We start from the raw sequence: 17531 nt of genomic DNA on the forward strand, positions 1-17531 counted from the left end.
GTCATTCTTCATTATCTAGTTTTTTACAGGGTACCACAATACAATGGTATTCCACAATCACTCCAGAATGAGGCTATCAGCAGCGCAGTCCTGGAGAATGTGGCATGCTTGCCAATGTTATTCTTGCCAACTGCAAGAGTTGAAATCCATGATTTCTGGGGAGCACCTTTCCTTTAATAAATTTTGAGCCCTTTAGATTAATTGGTATTTTGTCTATCGCCTGTGAAATACATTCCTCAAAATATCCCTGACTTCTCTGTTCCTTAATGTATAGATGAAAGGATTCAGTAGTGGGACCACAATTATGTTGAAGATGCTCACTACCTTGGTCTTTTCTAAAGAGGTCTGTTTAGAAGGCTTGACAAAGAGGAAGATGGTGGAGCCATACCAAATGAACACAACAGCAAGGTGGGAAGAACAAGTGGAAAAAGCTTTTTGTCGACCTTTGGAGGAAGGGATGCGCAGGATTGTGGAGATAATGTACATGTAGGAAAGAAAGGTCATCATACAGGAGCCTATAACAACAATAATAGCCATGAAAAAAAAAAGTTAGTTCAATGAAACGAGTATCTGTGCATGAGAGTATGATCCAGGAGTCAAGGTTACAATAGATATTATTGATCACATTTGACCCACAGAAGGACAGTGTTGTAACCAGGTAGGTGGGTATGCAAATAACAAGGAAGCTTCCCAGCCAACAGCCAAGGACCACCTTACATGATAGGCTAATATTCATGATGGTGCTGTAATGCAGAGGATAACATATGGCCAAATATCTGTCATAAGCCATCACAGCTATCAGCAACTGTTCAGTGCATCCAAAAGAAAAAATAAAATACATCTGCAGAATGCAGCCAGAGAAAGAGATACCTCTGCTTCTTCCCAGAAGGATGGCAAGGAACATGGGGATAGAGGCTGTTGTGAACCATATTTCCAAGAAAGAAAGGTTGTAAAGGAAAATGTACATGGGTGTATGGAGGTGTCAATATGTTATTATGAGAAGAATGATGGAGAGATTTCCTAAGATGGTCAGAATGTATATGATTAAAAAAAGGATGAACATGAAAAGCTGGAAACGTGGTGAGCCTGGGAAGCCAAGAAGAATGAATTCTGTCACCCTTGTGCTATTTGGCTGCCTATGATTGAACTCTTCCATCTGTCCTCTTTGGTCTGAAAAGGAATAAATGCCAAATTAATGAACAGAAAATTTCACCAAAACATACTGTAAAAGTCTAATACCTATTTATAATTTACAGTAACATCAAAAATATGAATTATTTTATATTATTGCAATTTGTTCCTGCTCAAATTTTATGTCTATCAATATGTCATAATCTATATTAGTTATTTTTTTTTAATTTTATGAACTGATGGCAAAATAATTTGGAAAAAAACAATACTTGGTAATGATTTCTATCTGACATGGTTTAATTGAGAAATAACAAAGGACCTTTTGAAAGGGACATTAAATATATATCAAAAACGTTATGTGAACTTCTTTTAGGTATCATAATTCTTTCTTAGTTGGAACAAGAGAATAAAACATGTGACATTGACTCAGCAGACCTTGAAAGACAATGGCATAGCTCTTCTGAATAAGGGACAATTGTAGATCGGCCTTTCATAATTGAAGAAGGTAACAGCATTTACTTGGACTGGTAAAATATATAGTACTTCCTGGGAGGAGGTCAGAAACTGGCCAAAACATTCCATCTAGCTCCTGATGGTACAACAAAGGTCCCTTCTGCTAAGTTTGTTATGCTTTTGGGTGCCTGAAATATGCTTTTTTAAAGTAACTTTGGTTTTTATAGATAGGATAAAGATAGTGAGAAGTACTTTGTTCTCTTTCCAGAGAGTTTATTTATCTGGAATGTTGTTGACCATATAAGATTAAGGGTGTTAAGCCCTACCTGCAGCATAACAGATTCAGCCAATGCATAAGCATTCTAGGGAACTATGACTGTCTTCAATCCATAAAGTGTTTGAGACCCAACAAAGAGTCACAAAAAATAGTCCCAGAAGTTTGGATTGTGTATATATATTTTTTCAGATGATAGAAATGTTTAGGGACACATGGCTCTATTTTCCCTTTAAATACCCAAATGGGTGAATTGGCCATCCTTGCTTAGAGTGGCAAATGATAACTTCTGGCTATTTTCTGTGTGCTGGAGAATGAATTCTCTTAGGCTAGCTTCATTCTGTTTTCTTTGGTTCTGTTTTTTTCATTTTTCAATTATTCTTTCTTAAGTTCTGAAATAATTCCGATAGAGGATTATTTTTTTTTAGGAACACTAGGGGCATTATTATAAACTGAATGAAAAAAAATAGTCTTTTTACTATTATGAATAGAGAGTAAAGATTTTTTTTTTTAATATCCTGTATACTCATGAGGAATGCCACCTCCTCATGATAAATAACGGTGGCAGCATCACATTATATGAATTACTGAAAACAGAGTGCCAATAATATAAAATGACATAATCAGATTTCAAATAGCATTTGGACAAAGTGTTTGTAAGCCTCTCTTTTAAAATTTACTTTCTTTGGAGCAGTAGTATAGGAAGGGTTTTCATATGGTACCCTCCTTGTGATCTTTGTAGATCTAAAATAAGTGTTTGATTACATTCTGAAAGAGAATATCAGGGAAAAAAATAAAATATGTCACCATCTAGAATCTACCGCTTCACAATACCATCACAATGCAAGTACATTATTATGGCCATGTGCAACTCTCTGCCCAAAGCTCCACTTAAAAGGAGAGAAAGCATGGATGTATTTGAGCACTGCTTCTGGCATAATATTTGTGCATGAATGCTGCAGTTACTAAGTAAGCAGGAGTTTTCCCATCCAAAAACACCTGGCAGATTGTTAGTGGTATTTTTGCAGTTTCATCTACAATTAAGAGAGGCATGGATGGAGACCTAAAACTCTTGCATTATATTGCAAGGGGGGAAACCTAAATGTAAATTATAGTAAAAAGGGAGGTTTTATCCACTGAATAAATAAATAAATAAATTCATTTGCATAGCTGAGATGGGACAAACAGAAAAACTCTGTTCTTTTAGAAATTGAAACATTATCTTCCAAGCATCAGCTGGCTGAGAACAGAGAAGGGTCATCGTAAACAATGCTCCAAAAAGCTCTAGAGTTATTTTAAGCTTTGCTATAACTAAAGAGAGCAATATCTTACTATCTATTTTTAAGACTTTTAAGACTAAAACATATCCAGATGTTTGGTGAAGGTGTATAGTTCACGGATCTGTATATAACAGAACAAGAGGAGAGTCAAAAATGTTCTAACTTCTTAGAGCAGCTTCCATATTTCTTGCTGTGTAGCAAATATGTTGCTGTGGTTGGACTCTGAAATGTTCACCTTTGAGGGAAACACTAGGGTCTGTGGTTTAAATTCTGGTTTAAATTAATTCTTAACACTCAGTTCTGAGCCACTCTGGTACTTCAGGATATATCTGTCCCCCAGAGGAAGAAAAAAATAAAATGAGCAAGGTATGTAGAATTGTGGATTTTCATCACAAACGTTGATTGCCTTAGGTATAGAAAGAGCAAAGATTAAAGTCAAATGTTGACTCCTAAATATGAAACGTTAAAGAGTATGTGGGTCCCTCTCCACTTTAGAATGCAGAATTAATAAGAGACTCTTTATCCTCTCCAGCTATCTGATGACAATTGTTTATGACAGAAATTGAAGATCCTTCTGCCAGTCAGAGTAAGCACATTGCCCTTCAAATCACTGGAGGGGAAATACTATCAAATCCCAAGAGCAGAGCAAATGTGCCCATGTGGAGTGAAGGAAATACAAGGTAGAATATGGTTACTTCATTGTCCATTTATATGGAGCTTGCTTCCTAATGTTTTAATACAACCTGTCACTGCATTTCCATTTATGGTAGGGTAGCCTTACCCCCCCCCCCAAAAAAAAAAAACACAGTCTGGAATGAATTGATATTCACATTTCATTTAGAGTAGTTGGAAGCTTTGAATCAATTTGTTATTCAAATCTTTAGTTCAGTTTGATAAGCCAGATAAAAGATATCTGAATTCATGCAGACCAAGAATTTGGATGCTTTCTGCACATACATTTTAATGGTCCCAAATAATGCATATATAATTGAGGTGAGTTTGAAAAGTTGGTTCAAATCTAATTGGATGTCTCAGTATCATCAGATCAATTTTCTAAATCACTTTGAACATTGGGATTGAATTGAACACAATTATCATAGTTTTTCTTTAGAAGTGCAGGTACAGTTTATTTTTTTACATGAAATAAACTGTACTTGCATGTATTTTTCCATATGAGTTTATAATGCATTTTATGCCATATGAATGTCATCTGTAGCTGACTACTTGAGTTTGAATGTGTTTACCTGCTCTTTTACTAGCAGTTGAGGGAGGATAGCAAAGTAAATGTGCATCATACAAGATGTCCCTTCAGTTCCATCCAGGTAGATCTATTGACTCAGCCAAGACCCCCAACCTCCTTGGCTGTGCACAACCATTGGTGGAAAAGGATGGCTAGACACCCATGCGCCCTGTATTAAAGGCAATTGCTAGAACCCTGAGAGATGTGTCAATTAGGGTACATCAAAGGAGGAAGAATAATAATTATCAACATTCGAATCATCCTTTTGCTGTTTACTCGAACAGATTTTTTTTAAGTCCTTAAAATTATATTTAACATTTCTTTCCTTAAGAATTGAAGGAAACTCACCCAGTTTTATAAAACTTGTCATTCTGAAAGTTCTAATAAATGAAACACAGTTAACAAGCAATTTCCAAAAGAGATCAGAAGGGAAGTAAGTGACCCCAGTGTCCTTTGCGAAGGCACCAACTGAGGATTGGGCAAAGACGGTGTTCCCTCATCTCCCAGAGCTCTAAACCCTCCAGAGAGTGCTCTCAATGCAATTGCTTTGTGAGCAGCAACCATCTGGAGGATTTGTGGGTGATCCCAAGTCCACCTGCCAACAAGGAATCCAAGGAATCACGAAGAGCCGATCCATGCATCAGCAATTCATTGTGCTGTGGTAGTTGGCTCTGCTCTAAGCTGAGATATCTTAAGTTCACCATTTCTTCCCTGGAAGTCCCAGGTGCATATATTATTTTGATGCAAGTTACGGTCACCTTTCATTTAAAATAATAATAATAATAATAATAATAATAATAATAATAATAATAATAATAATAATGCATCAATAGCAAGATATCTACAAAATAGACAGACACAGCTCCATTTTCCACATTTTTCCTTGACTTTTAAATTTCCTCTTCTCCAGTTCTTCACTTCATGTTTTTTTTGTTTGTTTGTTTTAATTTTCCTTTTTGCAATACACTAAACAAGTGAGGATACAATTCTTGCCTTAGTTTTTACAACTTTATATTGCAAACTGGTACATGAAAGAAGTTTTTATTAATAAAGTTGGCGACATGACTGGCATCACCAGGTGCTGCTTATCAATTAACTAGCCTATGCCAGATCTGTGTTTTCCTCATATTAGTGAGGCTTCCCTTCACCAAGCAGGACGAGTGCTGGCCTCCATGAACCTGCATCTACCAGCCCTTCATTTATACATAGACATCTGAGTGAACACTGCCATCAGTGCTACCCTGTCACAACCAGCATCTAGGAATTAGATAACCACTAAAGTTGGATTTGCTCTGAAGAAGAGCACCACTATCGAGAATTATCCTTTCCCAAAATGCATCAGAAACCCTGTATGCATTCACAGAAAAGTTAAAAAAAAATGGTATTTTTATTTAGAAACAATGCTTTGTCCCCCCTAAAAAAAAGAAAAAAAAAGAATGTTGTACAGGAATTGACAATTAATATCTGATGTAACCAAATGCTGATAGAAAACAATCTTACATCTTTACCATCTAAATAATTGCAATTGGTAATTTCCATTGTTGAACCCATTTTGGAACCTCCAAGTGCACACATTTCTCTTTAAATATTCATGCCATTTTCTTGAAATGCCAGTCATATCTACTGGTCAAAGTATTGGAGAATTCTGTTCTACCTCAGTAGTTTCCCTGCTATTTAATAAGCTGATTTGAGTGGAGGAGCTGACAGACCAGCACTTGCAGCTTTCCTGATGCAATGGTAGAGGCATAACATGGGCAGGGTCACCAGTGGGACAGACGTTCCAATGTATAAACCAGGGATCGCAGAAATCCGCATAACAACATGTGGAGGTTAAATGCATAAATGTACTACATCTGAAGTAAACAGCATTTTGGGGGTGGGGTGGGGTGGAGTGGGGTCTGTCCTGAACCTGTTTCTTTAATGTATGAGTGAAAGATAACATTCTAACTACTAGATAACTAGTTGTTTCCCTGAGATTCCTTTACAGTTAGGAAATAAACATGGAATTCTGATATTGAAAATAAAATAAAATAAAATAATAATCCCATTCTTTCCATTTCCACCTGGTTTTGATAAACATTTTGATAAGCTCAAATCATTTCTTTAATGTCAGAAGAGGATTTTGACAGGAATATATATATATATATATATATATATATATATATATATATATATATATATATAAGTGTTAGCATATATATTTTCCATAGTCACTCCAGAATGAAAATATAAGCAATTCAGATTGATGCAAATAGTACTGGTGAAGCTGGTATTCCTTCCAACTGCAAGAGTTGAAATCCAAAAATTATAGGAAACCCCTCTGATTTAATGATTTTTTGGATTAAATCTATCACCTGCAAAATACACTCCTCAAAATATCCCTGACTTCTCTATTTCTTAATGTATAGATGAAAGGATTCAGCAGTGGGACCACAATGAGGTTGAAGATGCTCACTACCTTGGTCTTTTCTAAAGAGGTCTGTTTAGAAGGCTTGACAAAGAGGAAGATGGTGGAGCCATACCAAATGATCACAACAGCAAGGTGGGAAGAACAAGTGGAAAAAGCTTTTTGTCGACCTTTGGTGGAAGGGATGCGCAGGATTGTGGAGATAATGTACATGTAGGAAAGAAAGGTCATCATACAGGAGCCTATAACAACAATAATAGCTATGAAAAAAAATGTTAGTTCAATGAAACGAGTATCTGTGCATGAGAGTATGATCCAGGAGTCAAGGTTACAATAGATATTGTTGATCATATTTGGCCCACAGAAGGACAGTGTTGTAACCAGGTAGGCAGGTATGCACATAACAAGGAAGCTTCCCAGCCAACAGCCAAGGGCCACCTTACATGATAGGCTAATATTCATGATGGTGCTGTAATGCAGAGGATAACATATGGCCAAATATCTGTCATAAGCCATCACAGCTATCAGCAACTGTTCAGTGCATCCAAAAGAAAAAATAAAATACATCTGCAGAACGCAGCCAGAGAAAGAGATATGTCTGCTTCTTCCCAGAAGGATGGCAAGGAACTTGGGGATAGAGGCTGTTGTGAACCATATTTCCAAGAAAGAAAGGTTGTAAAGGAAAATGTACATGGGTGTATGGAGGTGTCGATACGTTATTATGAGAAGAATGATGGAGAGATTTCCTAAGATGGTCAGAATGTATATGATTAAAAAAAGGATGAACATGAAAAGCTGGAAACGTGGTGAGCCTGGGAAGCCAAGAAGAATGAATTCTGTCATCCTTGTGCTATTTGGCTGCCTATGATTGAGCTCTTCCATCTTTCCTCTTCAGTCTGAAAAGGAATAAATGCCAAATTAATGAACAGAAAATTTCACTAAAACATACTGTAAAAGTCTAATACCTATTTATACCTTACAGTAACATCAAAAAATATGACTTATTTTATAATATTGCAATTTGTTCCTGCTCAAATTTTATGTCTATCAATATGTCATAATCTATATTAGTTATTTTTTTACTTTTATGAACTGATGGCAAAATAATTTGGAAAAACAATACTTGGTAATGATTTCTATCTGACATGGTTTAAATGAGAAGTAACAAAGGACCTTTTGAAAGGGACATTGAAAATATATCAAAAACATTATGTGAACTTCTTTTAGGTATCATAATTCTTTCTTAGTTGGAACAAGAGAATAAAACATGTGACATTGACTCAGCAGACCTTGAAAGACAATGGCATAGCTCTTCTGAATAAGGGAGAATTGCAGATCGGTCTTTCATAATAGAAGAAGGTAACAGCATTTACTTGGACTGGTAAAATACATAGTACTTCCTGGGAGGAGGTCAGAAACTGGCCAAAACATTCCATCTAGCTCCTGATGGTACAACAAAGGTCCCTTCTGCTAAGTTTGTTATGCTTTTGGGTGCCTGAAATATGCTTTTTTAAAGTAACTTCTTTGGTTTTTATAGATAGGATAAAGACAGTGAGAAGTACTTTGTTCTCTTTCAGGAGAGTTTATTTATCTGGAATGTTGTTGACCATATAAGATTAAGGGTGTTAAGCCCTACCTGCAGCATAACAGATTCAGCCAGTGCATAAGCATTCTAGGGAACTATGACTGTCTTCAATCCATAAAGTGTTTGAGACCCAACAAAGAGTCACAAAAAATAGTCCCAGAAGTTTGGATTGTGTATATATATATTTTTTTTTCAGATGATAGAAATGTTTAGGGACACATGGCTCTATTTTCCCTTTAAATACCCAAATGGGTGAATTGGCCATCCTTGCTTAGAGTGGCAAATGATAACTTCTGGCTATTTTCTGTGTGCTGGAGAATGAATTCTCTTAAGCTAGCTTCATTCTGTTTTCTTTGGTTCTGTTTTTGCATTTTTCAATTATTCTTTCTTAAGTTCTGAAATAATTCTGATAGAGGATTTTTTATTTTTAGGAACACTAGGGGCATTATTATAAACTGAATGAAAAAAAATAGTCTTTTTACTATTATGAATAGAGAGTAAAGATTTTTTTTTTTAATATCCTGTATACTCATGAGGAATGCCACCTCCTCATGATAAATAACTGTGGCAGCATCACATTATATGAATTACTGAAAACAGAGTGCCAATAATATAAAATGACATAATCAGATTTCAAATAGCATTTGGACAAAGTGTTTGTAAGCCTCTCTTTTAAAATTTACTTTCTTTGGAGCAGTAGTATAGGAAGGGTTTTCATATGGTACCCTCCTTGTGATCTTTGTAGATCTAAAATAAGTGTTTGATTACATTCTGAAAGAGAATATCAGGGGGAAAAAAATATTTCACCATCTAGAATATACCGCTTCACAATACCATCACAATGCAAGTACATTATTATGGCCATGTGCAACTCTCTGCCCAAAGCTCCACTTAAAAGGAGAGAAAGCATGGATGTATTTGAGCACTGCTTCTGGCATAATATTTGTGCATGAATGCTGCAGTTACTAAGTAAGCAGAAGTTTTCCCATCCGAAAACACCTGGCAGATTGTTAGTGGTATTTTTGCAGTTTCATCTACAATTAAGAGAGGCATGGATGGAGACCTAAAACTCTTGCATTATATTGCAAGGGGGGAAACCTAAATGTAAATTATAGTAAAAAGGGAGGTTTTATCCACTGAATAAATAAATAAATAAATTCATTTGCATAGCTGAGATGGGACAAACAGAAAAACTCTGTTCTTTTAGAAATTGAAACATTATCTTCCAAGCATCAGCTGGCTGAGAACAGAGAAGGGTCATCATAAACAATGCTCCAAAAAGCTCTAGAGTTATTTTAAGCTTTGCTATAACTAAAGAGAGCAATATCTTACTATCTATTTTTAAGACTTTTAAGACTAAAACATACCCAGATGTTTGGTGAAGGTGTATAGTTCACGGATCTGTATATAACAGAACAAGAGGAGAGTCAAAAATGTTCTAACTTCTTAGAGCAGCTTCCATGTTTCTTGCTGTGTAGCAAATATGTTGCTGTGGTTGGACTCTGAAATGTTCACCTTTGAGGGAAACACTAGGGTCTGTGGTTTAAAATTCTGGTTTAAATTAATTCTTAACACTCAGTTCTGAGCCACTCTGGTACTTCAGGATATATCTGTCCCCCAGAGGGAGAAAAAAATAAAATGAGCAAGGTATGTAGAATTGTGGATTTTCATCACAAACGTTGATTGCCTTAGGTATAGAAAGAGCAAAGATTAAAGTCAAATGTTGACTCCTAAATACGAAACGTTAAAGAGTATGTGGGTCCCTCCCCACTTTAGAATGCAGAATTAATAAGAGACTCTTTATCCTCTCCAGCTATCTGATGACAATTGTTTATGACAGAAATTGAAGATCCTTCTGCCAGTCAGAGTAAGCACATTGCCCTTCAAATCACTGGAGGGGAAATACTATCAAATCCCAAGAGCAGAGCAAATGTGCCCATGTGGAGTGAAGGAAATACAAGGTAGAATATGGTTACTTCATTGTCCATTTATATGGAGCTTGCTTCCTAATGTTTTAATACAACCTGTCACTGCATTTCCATTTATGGTAGGGTAGCCTTACCCCCCCCCCCAAAAAAAAAAAAAAAACACAGTCTGGAATGAATTGATATTCACATTTCATTTAGAGTAGTTGGAAGTTTTGAATCAATTTGTTATTCAAATCTTTAGTTCAGTTTGATAAGCCAGATAAAAGATATCTGAATTCATGCAGACCAAGAATTTGGATGCTTTCTGCACATGCATTTTAATGGTCCCAAATAATGTATATATAATTGGGGTGAGTTTGAAAAGTTGGTTCAAATCTAATTGGATGTCTCAGTATTATCAGATCAATTTTCTAAATCACTTTTAACACTGGGATTGAATTGAACACAATTATCATAGTTTTATTAAGAAGTGCAAGTACAGTTTATTTTTTTACATGAAATAAACTGTACTCGCATGTATTTTTCCATATTAGTTTATAATGCATTTTATGCCATATGAATGTCATCTGTAGCTGACTACTTGAGTTTGAATGTGTTTACCTGCTCTTTTACTAGCAGTTGAGGGAGGATAGCAAAGTAAATGTGCATCATACAAGATGTCCCTTCAGTTCCATCCAGGTAGATCTATTGACTCAGCCAAGACCCCCAACCTCCTTGGCTGTGCACAACCATTGGTGGAAAAGGATGGCTAGACACCCATGTGCCCTGTATTAAAGGCAATTGCTACAACCCTGAGAGATGTGTCAATTAGGGTACATCAAAGGAGGAAGAATAATCATTATCAACATTTGAATCATCCTTTTGCTGTTTACTCGAACAGATTTTTTTTAAGTCCCTAAAATTATATTTAACATTTCTTTCCTTAAGAATTGAAGGAAACTCACCCAGTTTTATAAAACTTGTCATTCTGAAAGTTCTAATAAATGAAACACAGTTACCAAGCAATTTCCAAAAGAGATCAGAAAAAAAAAAATGTTGTACAGGAATTGACAATTAATATCTGATGTAACCAAATGCTGATAGAAAACAATCTTACATCTTTACCATCTAAATAATTGCAATTGGTAATTTCCTGTCATGCACTGCCTACCGCAGAGTAAAACACAGACGCTGATTTCTAGAAGAGCAGGTTCTGGTTTATTTCATACGTAGTGTCAGTTGCGAAAAAAAGCTGAGAGTGAGAGGAGCGCGCCGGTGCGGGGTTTAAATACCCCGCGCCGGTCAGCGCCCCCTCACCCTGGGTTACGTCATCCCCCCTTTGTCCTGCATGCTGTCTTGCCGGTAGGTGAAGGGTTGCGAGGCCCCAGCTGGTGCCCCGGGATCGCCCATCATCGGTTTCCTCATTCAGCCGGTGATTGCTGTCAGCTGGGCGATCTCCGTTGTGCTTGTGCACTCATGACATTTCCATTGTTGAACCCATTTTGGAACCTCCAAGTGCACACATTTCTCTTTGAATATTCATACCATTTTCTTGAATTGCCAGTCATATCTAGTGGTCAAAGTATTGGAGAATTCTGTTCTACCTCAGTAGTTTCCCTGCTATTTAATAAGCTGATTTGAGTGGAGGAGCTGACAGACCAGCACTTGCAGCTTTCCTGATGCAATGGTAGAGGCATAACATGGGCAGGGTCACCAGTGGGACAGACGTTCCAATGTATAAACCAGGGATCGCAGAAATCCGCATAACAACATGTGGAGGTTAAATGCATAAATGTACTACATCTGAAGTAAACAGCATTTTGGGGGTGGGGTGGGGTGGAGTGGGGTCTGTCCTGAACCTGTTTCTTTAATGTATGAGTGAAAGATAACATTCTAACTACTAGATAACTAGTTGTTTCCCTGAGATTCCTTTACAGTTAGGAAATAAACATGGAATTCTGATATTGAAAATAAAATAAAATAAAATAATAATCCCATTCTTTCCATTTCCACCTGGTTTTGATAAACATTTTGATAAGCTCAAATCATTTCTTTAATGTCAGAAGAGGATTTTGACAGGAATATATATATATATATATAAGTGTTAGCATATATATTTTCCATAGTCACTCCAGAATGAAAATATAAGCAATTCAGATTGATGCAAATAGTACTGGTGAAGCTGGTATTCCTTCCAACTGCAAGAGTTGAAATCCAAAAATTATAGGAAACCCCTCTGATTTAATGATTTTTGGATTAAATCTATCACCTGCAAAATACACTCCTCAAAATATCCCTGACTTCTCTATTTCTTAATGTATAGATGAAAGGATTCAGCAGTGGGACCACAATGAGGTTGAAGATGCTCACTACCTTGGTCTTTTCTAAAGAGGTCTGTTTAGAAGGCTTGACAAAGAGGAAGATGGTGGAGCCATACCAAATGATCACAACAGCAAGGTGGGAAGAACAAGTGGAAAAAGCTTTTTGTCGACCTTTGGTGGAAGGGATGCGCAGGATTGTGGAGATAATGTACATGTAAGAAAGGAGGGTCATCATACATGAGCCTACAATGACAATAATAGCTATGAAAAAAGCTGTTACCTCAATGAAATGAGTATCTGTGCATGAGAGTGTGATCCAGGAATCAAGATTACAATAGAAATTATTGATTACATTGGGCCCACAGAAGGACAGTGTTGTAACCAGGGAAGCAGGTATGCAAATAACAAGGAAGCCCCCCAGCCAACAGCCAAGTGCCAGTTTACAAGATAGGTTGATATTCATGATGGTGCTGTAATGCAAAGGATAACATATGGCCAAATATCTGTCATAAGCCATCACAGCTATCAGAAAATGTTCAGTGCATCCAAAAGAAAAAATAAAGTACATCTGCAGAATGCAGCCAGAGAAAGAGATACTTCTGCTCCTTCCCAGAAAGATGGCAAGGATCTTGGGGATAGAGGCTGTTGTGTACCATATTTCAAGGAAAGAAAGGTTGCAAAGGAAGAAATACATAGGAGTATGGAGGGGTCGAAAAGTTATTATGAGAAGGATGATGGAGAGATTTCCTAAGATGGTCAGAATGTACATTACAAAAAAGAGGATGAAAATGAAGAGCTGGAAACGTGGTGAGACTGGGAAGCCAAGAAGAATGAATTCTGTCACCCTTGTGCTATTTGGCTGTCCATGGTTGGGCTCTTCCATCTGTCCTCTTTGGTCTGAAAAGGAATAAATGCCAAATTAATGTACAGAAAATTTCACCAAAACATAAAAGTTTAATATCTATTTATGCTGTACAGTAAGCACCCCCATTATGAGTTCTCTTACAATATTGGAATTTGTTCCTCCTCAAATTTTCAGTCTGTCAATATGTCTTGGTCTATATTAGTGTCTTTTATAACTTTAGACACTAATATAGACCATGACATATTGACAGACTGAAAATTTGAGGAGGAACAAATTCCAAATTTTATATTAGTGTCCTTTATACCTTTATGAAATCCTCATGTAGCATAGAGAGCTAGGTGGCAGTATTGCGACTGAAACTCTCCCCATGACCTGAGTTCGATCCCAGCGGAAGCTGGATTCTCAGGTAGCCAGCTCAGGTTGACTCAGCCTTCCATCCTTCCAAGGAAAGTAAAATGAGTACCCAGTTTGCTGGGGAAGGTGGCGGCTTGGGAGGGCAATGGCAAACCACCCTGCTATAGTCTGTCAAGAAAACATTGTGAAAGCAGCATCCCCCCCAAAGGGTCAGACATGACTTGCTGCTTGCACAGGGGGCCTTTCACCTTCTTTTTTCCCCCCAACATACCTTTATGAATAGATGACAAAATAATTCCTAGCAGTAAAACCACAATGAGGTATCTAATTTATATTTGAAATGAAAAATAACAAGGGACTTTTAAAAAATCAAAATATAATGCATTTTTATATGTTATATTTCTGTTTCAATTGGAAAAAAAATACATGGAAATGTTTGACATTGACTCAACAGACCCTAGAGACAATGGCATAACATTTCTGAATATGGGCCAACTGCAGATCTGCCTATCATAACTGGTTCATGGCTTTTTCCTAGCATCAAGTATTTTCTTTGTTTAGAATAGAATAGAATAGAATAGAATAGAATAGAATAGAATAGAATAGAATAGAATAGAATAGAATAGAATAGAATAGAATAGAATAGGATAAACTTTTATTGGCATTCTACTATACACCAATGTGCACATTAAAATGAAATTCTGTTGCAATTGGCTCACAACAAAATAATTACTATAATACATAATATACAATGTGGGACGCGGTCGCGCTGCGGGTTAAACCGCTGAGCTGTTGATTGGAAGGTCGGCGGTTCAAAACCGCGCGGCGGGGTGAGCTCCCACTGTTAATCCCAGCTCCTGCTCACCTAGCAGTTCGAAAACATGCAAATGTGAGTAGATCAATAGGTACCGCTTCGGCAGGAAGGTAACGGTGTTCCGTGTCGTCATGCTGGCCACATGACCCGGAAGTGTCCTATGGACAATGCCGGCTCTAAGGCTTAGAAACGGAGATGAGCACCGCCCCCTAGAGTCGGACACGACTGGACTTTACGTCTAGGGAAACCTTTACCTTTACCTTATAATATACAGTATATATTTAACATTCCACTCCCCTAATCATTATCCCTAATAAATAACACAGTCCTACATACAACATGTGCCACAATGACATGAGAGGGGATTATTAAGAGTTCAGAAGTCTAATAGCCCATGGGACAAAACTATTACCTAATCTAGCTGTTCTGCATTGAATGCAGCGGAACCTTTTTCCAGAAGATAACAAGGTAAACAAGCCATAATAAGAGTGGGAGGGGTCACTGACAATATTTGGGGCTCTGGACTAACCTTGTGTATACACTACAGTATATCCTGAATAGGAGGAAGTGAAGAGTTTTAAAAGAGTTTTATAGTTCATTTGTTTTTGTGTAGCAATAATTTGAGGAAGTAGGATGTGACAATTCTGTATCTTACTGGAGTTAATTCAGGCTAATAAGGAAGCTTTGGCTGCTCTGCATCTCTGGTCAATTCTGGTTTTATATTTGAAGAAAGTCAGGGTGGGATGACCAAGCACTGATTCCTTAATAACATATTTCTGAATTAACTAAAGAGCAATTCTATTTTATAATTTCCTTCTATATTTCATGATTTCCTTTCTAACCCTTTTCCATGTTTCATTCTCCCACAATTTTGATTCTAACCTAGTTTAATCTGTTTCAGAGCTATAATCATTCCCTGTAAACTACTTCATTAATGTTTTATTGATGTTTTCCATAACATTTTTTTAGCTTTCCTTGGTCCAGAAAGAAGTTCAATTATATAAACTACCCATTTTCCTTGAATAAACTACTGTTGATGAAAACTACTGAAAATTTAGAAAAAGAAGGAGGAGGAGGGAAAAAACTAATCTCCAAATGGAATCAGCAAAGATTCAATTATATTTCCCACACCATCTCTCTAAATTGATACAAAAATAATACACAGTAAATTTCCAATTACCCATCCATCTATTCTATATTCCATATATTCAGATTTCTCAGCTGTCTCCTTTGTTGTATATGGATAAAATCCCTCATTGTTGCTACTCACCCAGTCCAACGACAACTAGGACAGGCTGAGATGCAAAGTGTGAAATAAAGAATGTTTATATAACATAACCACAACCTCTCTTGAGATTTAATCTCTATAGCAATTAGAACACATATGGTAACTCTTTTCTAGCTATTATGATCCCCCCCCCTTTTTTTTTCCTCTAAAGGCAAATAAGTTATAGTGGTGATAAAAGTATTATTGGAAGACCTGAAAGAACAGGTTATGGATAGATTGTCATGGAGAAAATTTATCTATATGGTTGCTAGGAGTCAAAAATAACTTGATGGCACTTGATCAGTCAATCAATCAATCATTCAATTAGTTTTTATGATCTACACAATTAAATTAGCATTGAAGTGCTTAACAGGGGAAAATAAAGGAGAGAGAAGAGAGAGAGAGAGAGAGAGAGAGAGAGAGAGAGAGAGAGAGAGAGAGAGAGAGAGAGAGAGAGAACCTGAAAAATGTTTATGGGATGCAGGGCTTAGCCAATGGAGTTCAAGGATATACATAAAAATGGGACCATTCTAAAATAGGCTTTAAACATAATTGATCTATACTTATTATTCAAGAGCAGGGCTGTTAAGATAGGGCAGTTATGCCAGTTAAGTAAAGATATTGGCAAAGTAAGGATCTTTGGCAGTTTAGCTTGACACACTGGATAATTAGTTTTCCAGGATATAAGATTGATGGTCAAATGGGATTCAGACTATAGTAGAGCTATATGAAATCTGACCCATATCCAGAGGAGGCAGTTGGGATGGGTGCATAATACCAGAAGTTGAAACAATCCATTTATCACATGTTCTTGTTTTGGTCTTTGGAGAATCACAATCACCATTTGACCATTTCAGATATGACACAATATTCAAGTAGCATTTGGGAGTCGCGTGAAAGGGTGTTGCCTCACATCTATGCTTATGGAGGAGATGGGATTGATTTGTCATTGCAAGTATTGATTTAGGCTTGCTGAAAGGATAACTCAAATAATGATTTTAAGTGTTCAGAGGCAAAGTGACTTGAGATTCATTGTATTATTCTGCTAAGTGATATTATGCCATAGAAAGCATAGTTTTGGGATGGAATTAACAATTCACTTTAGAAGCTACAGCTCATCCATTGTGATCAGCTTGTGGTTAGTTAAAAGGATATTCTAGAGTATATTCTGGTCCAAATAAACATTCAATTGTTTGTCAACATAATGGTAGGCTAGCATTGCTAAGAAATTGCAGGGTTGCTTTTTTTTTTTAATATTATTGATGTTTAGAGGTGAGAGTTGGTTTCTAAGTTGAGAAATCCTGAGTAAAGTTCCCTGCTCATGGTGTGCAATGGTTCTTGCATTTTTATCCCTGGGAGACAGGTTTAGTAAATGTGCTAGTATAATTCAAAACCCCATGTGTGGTGAATGGAGTACAGTTTGCTCTGAAAAGGTTCAGATGCAGAGTTAAAGGAAAACTTGACCTGTCAATAGAGGTAAATAAGCTAGAAAGCTGTGATCCATGAAAATCTATCCGGGAACAGAAAGGTTTCATTTTTTTGGCTGGGGGCGGGGCTTGGTTCTCCATTTGCTTTTGTCTTTTGCTTTCATGGATAGAATAGGAACATGTCTTCTCCACTACTGGATGAAAGC

At 36.8% G+C, this 17531-nt stretch overlaps 2 protein-coding genes and 1 pseudogene across 2 annotated transcripts; all 3 read right to left on the reverse strand.

The window, feature by feature from the left end:
* Positions 1–213: 213 nt before the first annotated feature.
* Positions 214–790, reverse strand: LOC134496501 (olfactory receptor 6F1-like; annotated as a pseudogene).
* Positions 791–6728: 5938 nt separating this feature from the next.
* Positions 6729–7667, reverse strand: LOC134496503 (olfactory receptor 6F1-like). The gene has a single exon (XM_063302228.1). The coding sequence runs from the start codon at positions 7665–7667 to the stop codon at positions 6729–6731; it is 939 nt and encodes a 312-aa protein (XP_063158298.1).
* Positions 7668–12542: 4875 nt separating this feature from the next.
* Positions 12543–13481, reverse strand: LOC134496504 (olfactory receptor 6F1-like). Its single transcript, XM_063302229.1, has one exon. The coding sequence runs from the start codon at positions 13479–13481 to the stop codon at positions 12543–12545; it is 939 nt and encodes a 312-aa protein (XP_063158299.1).
* Positions 13482–17531: the final 4050 nt, after the last annotated feature.

Source organism: Candoia aspera, chromosome 4, assembly GCF_035149785.1.
Source record: "Candoia aspera isolate rCanAsp1 chromosome 4, rCanAsp1.hap2, whole genome shotgun sequence".
NCBI classification, from domain to species: Eukaryota; Metazoa; Chordata; class Lepidosauria; order Squamata; family Boidae; genus Candoia; species Candoia aspera.

Bases quoted from the DNA above. Each gene is read 5' to 3' on its own strand.
- LOC134496503 (XM_063302228.1), bottom strand. From the start codon at position 7,667: ATGGAAGAGCTCAATCATAGGCAGCCAAATAGCACAAGGATGACAGAA.
- LOC134496504 (XM_063302229.1), bottom strand. From the start codon at position 13,481: ATGGAAGAGCCCAACCATGGACAGCCAAATAGCACAAGGGTGACAGAA.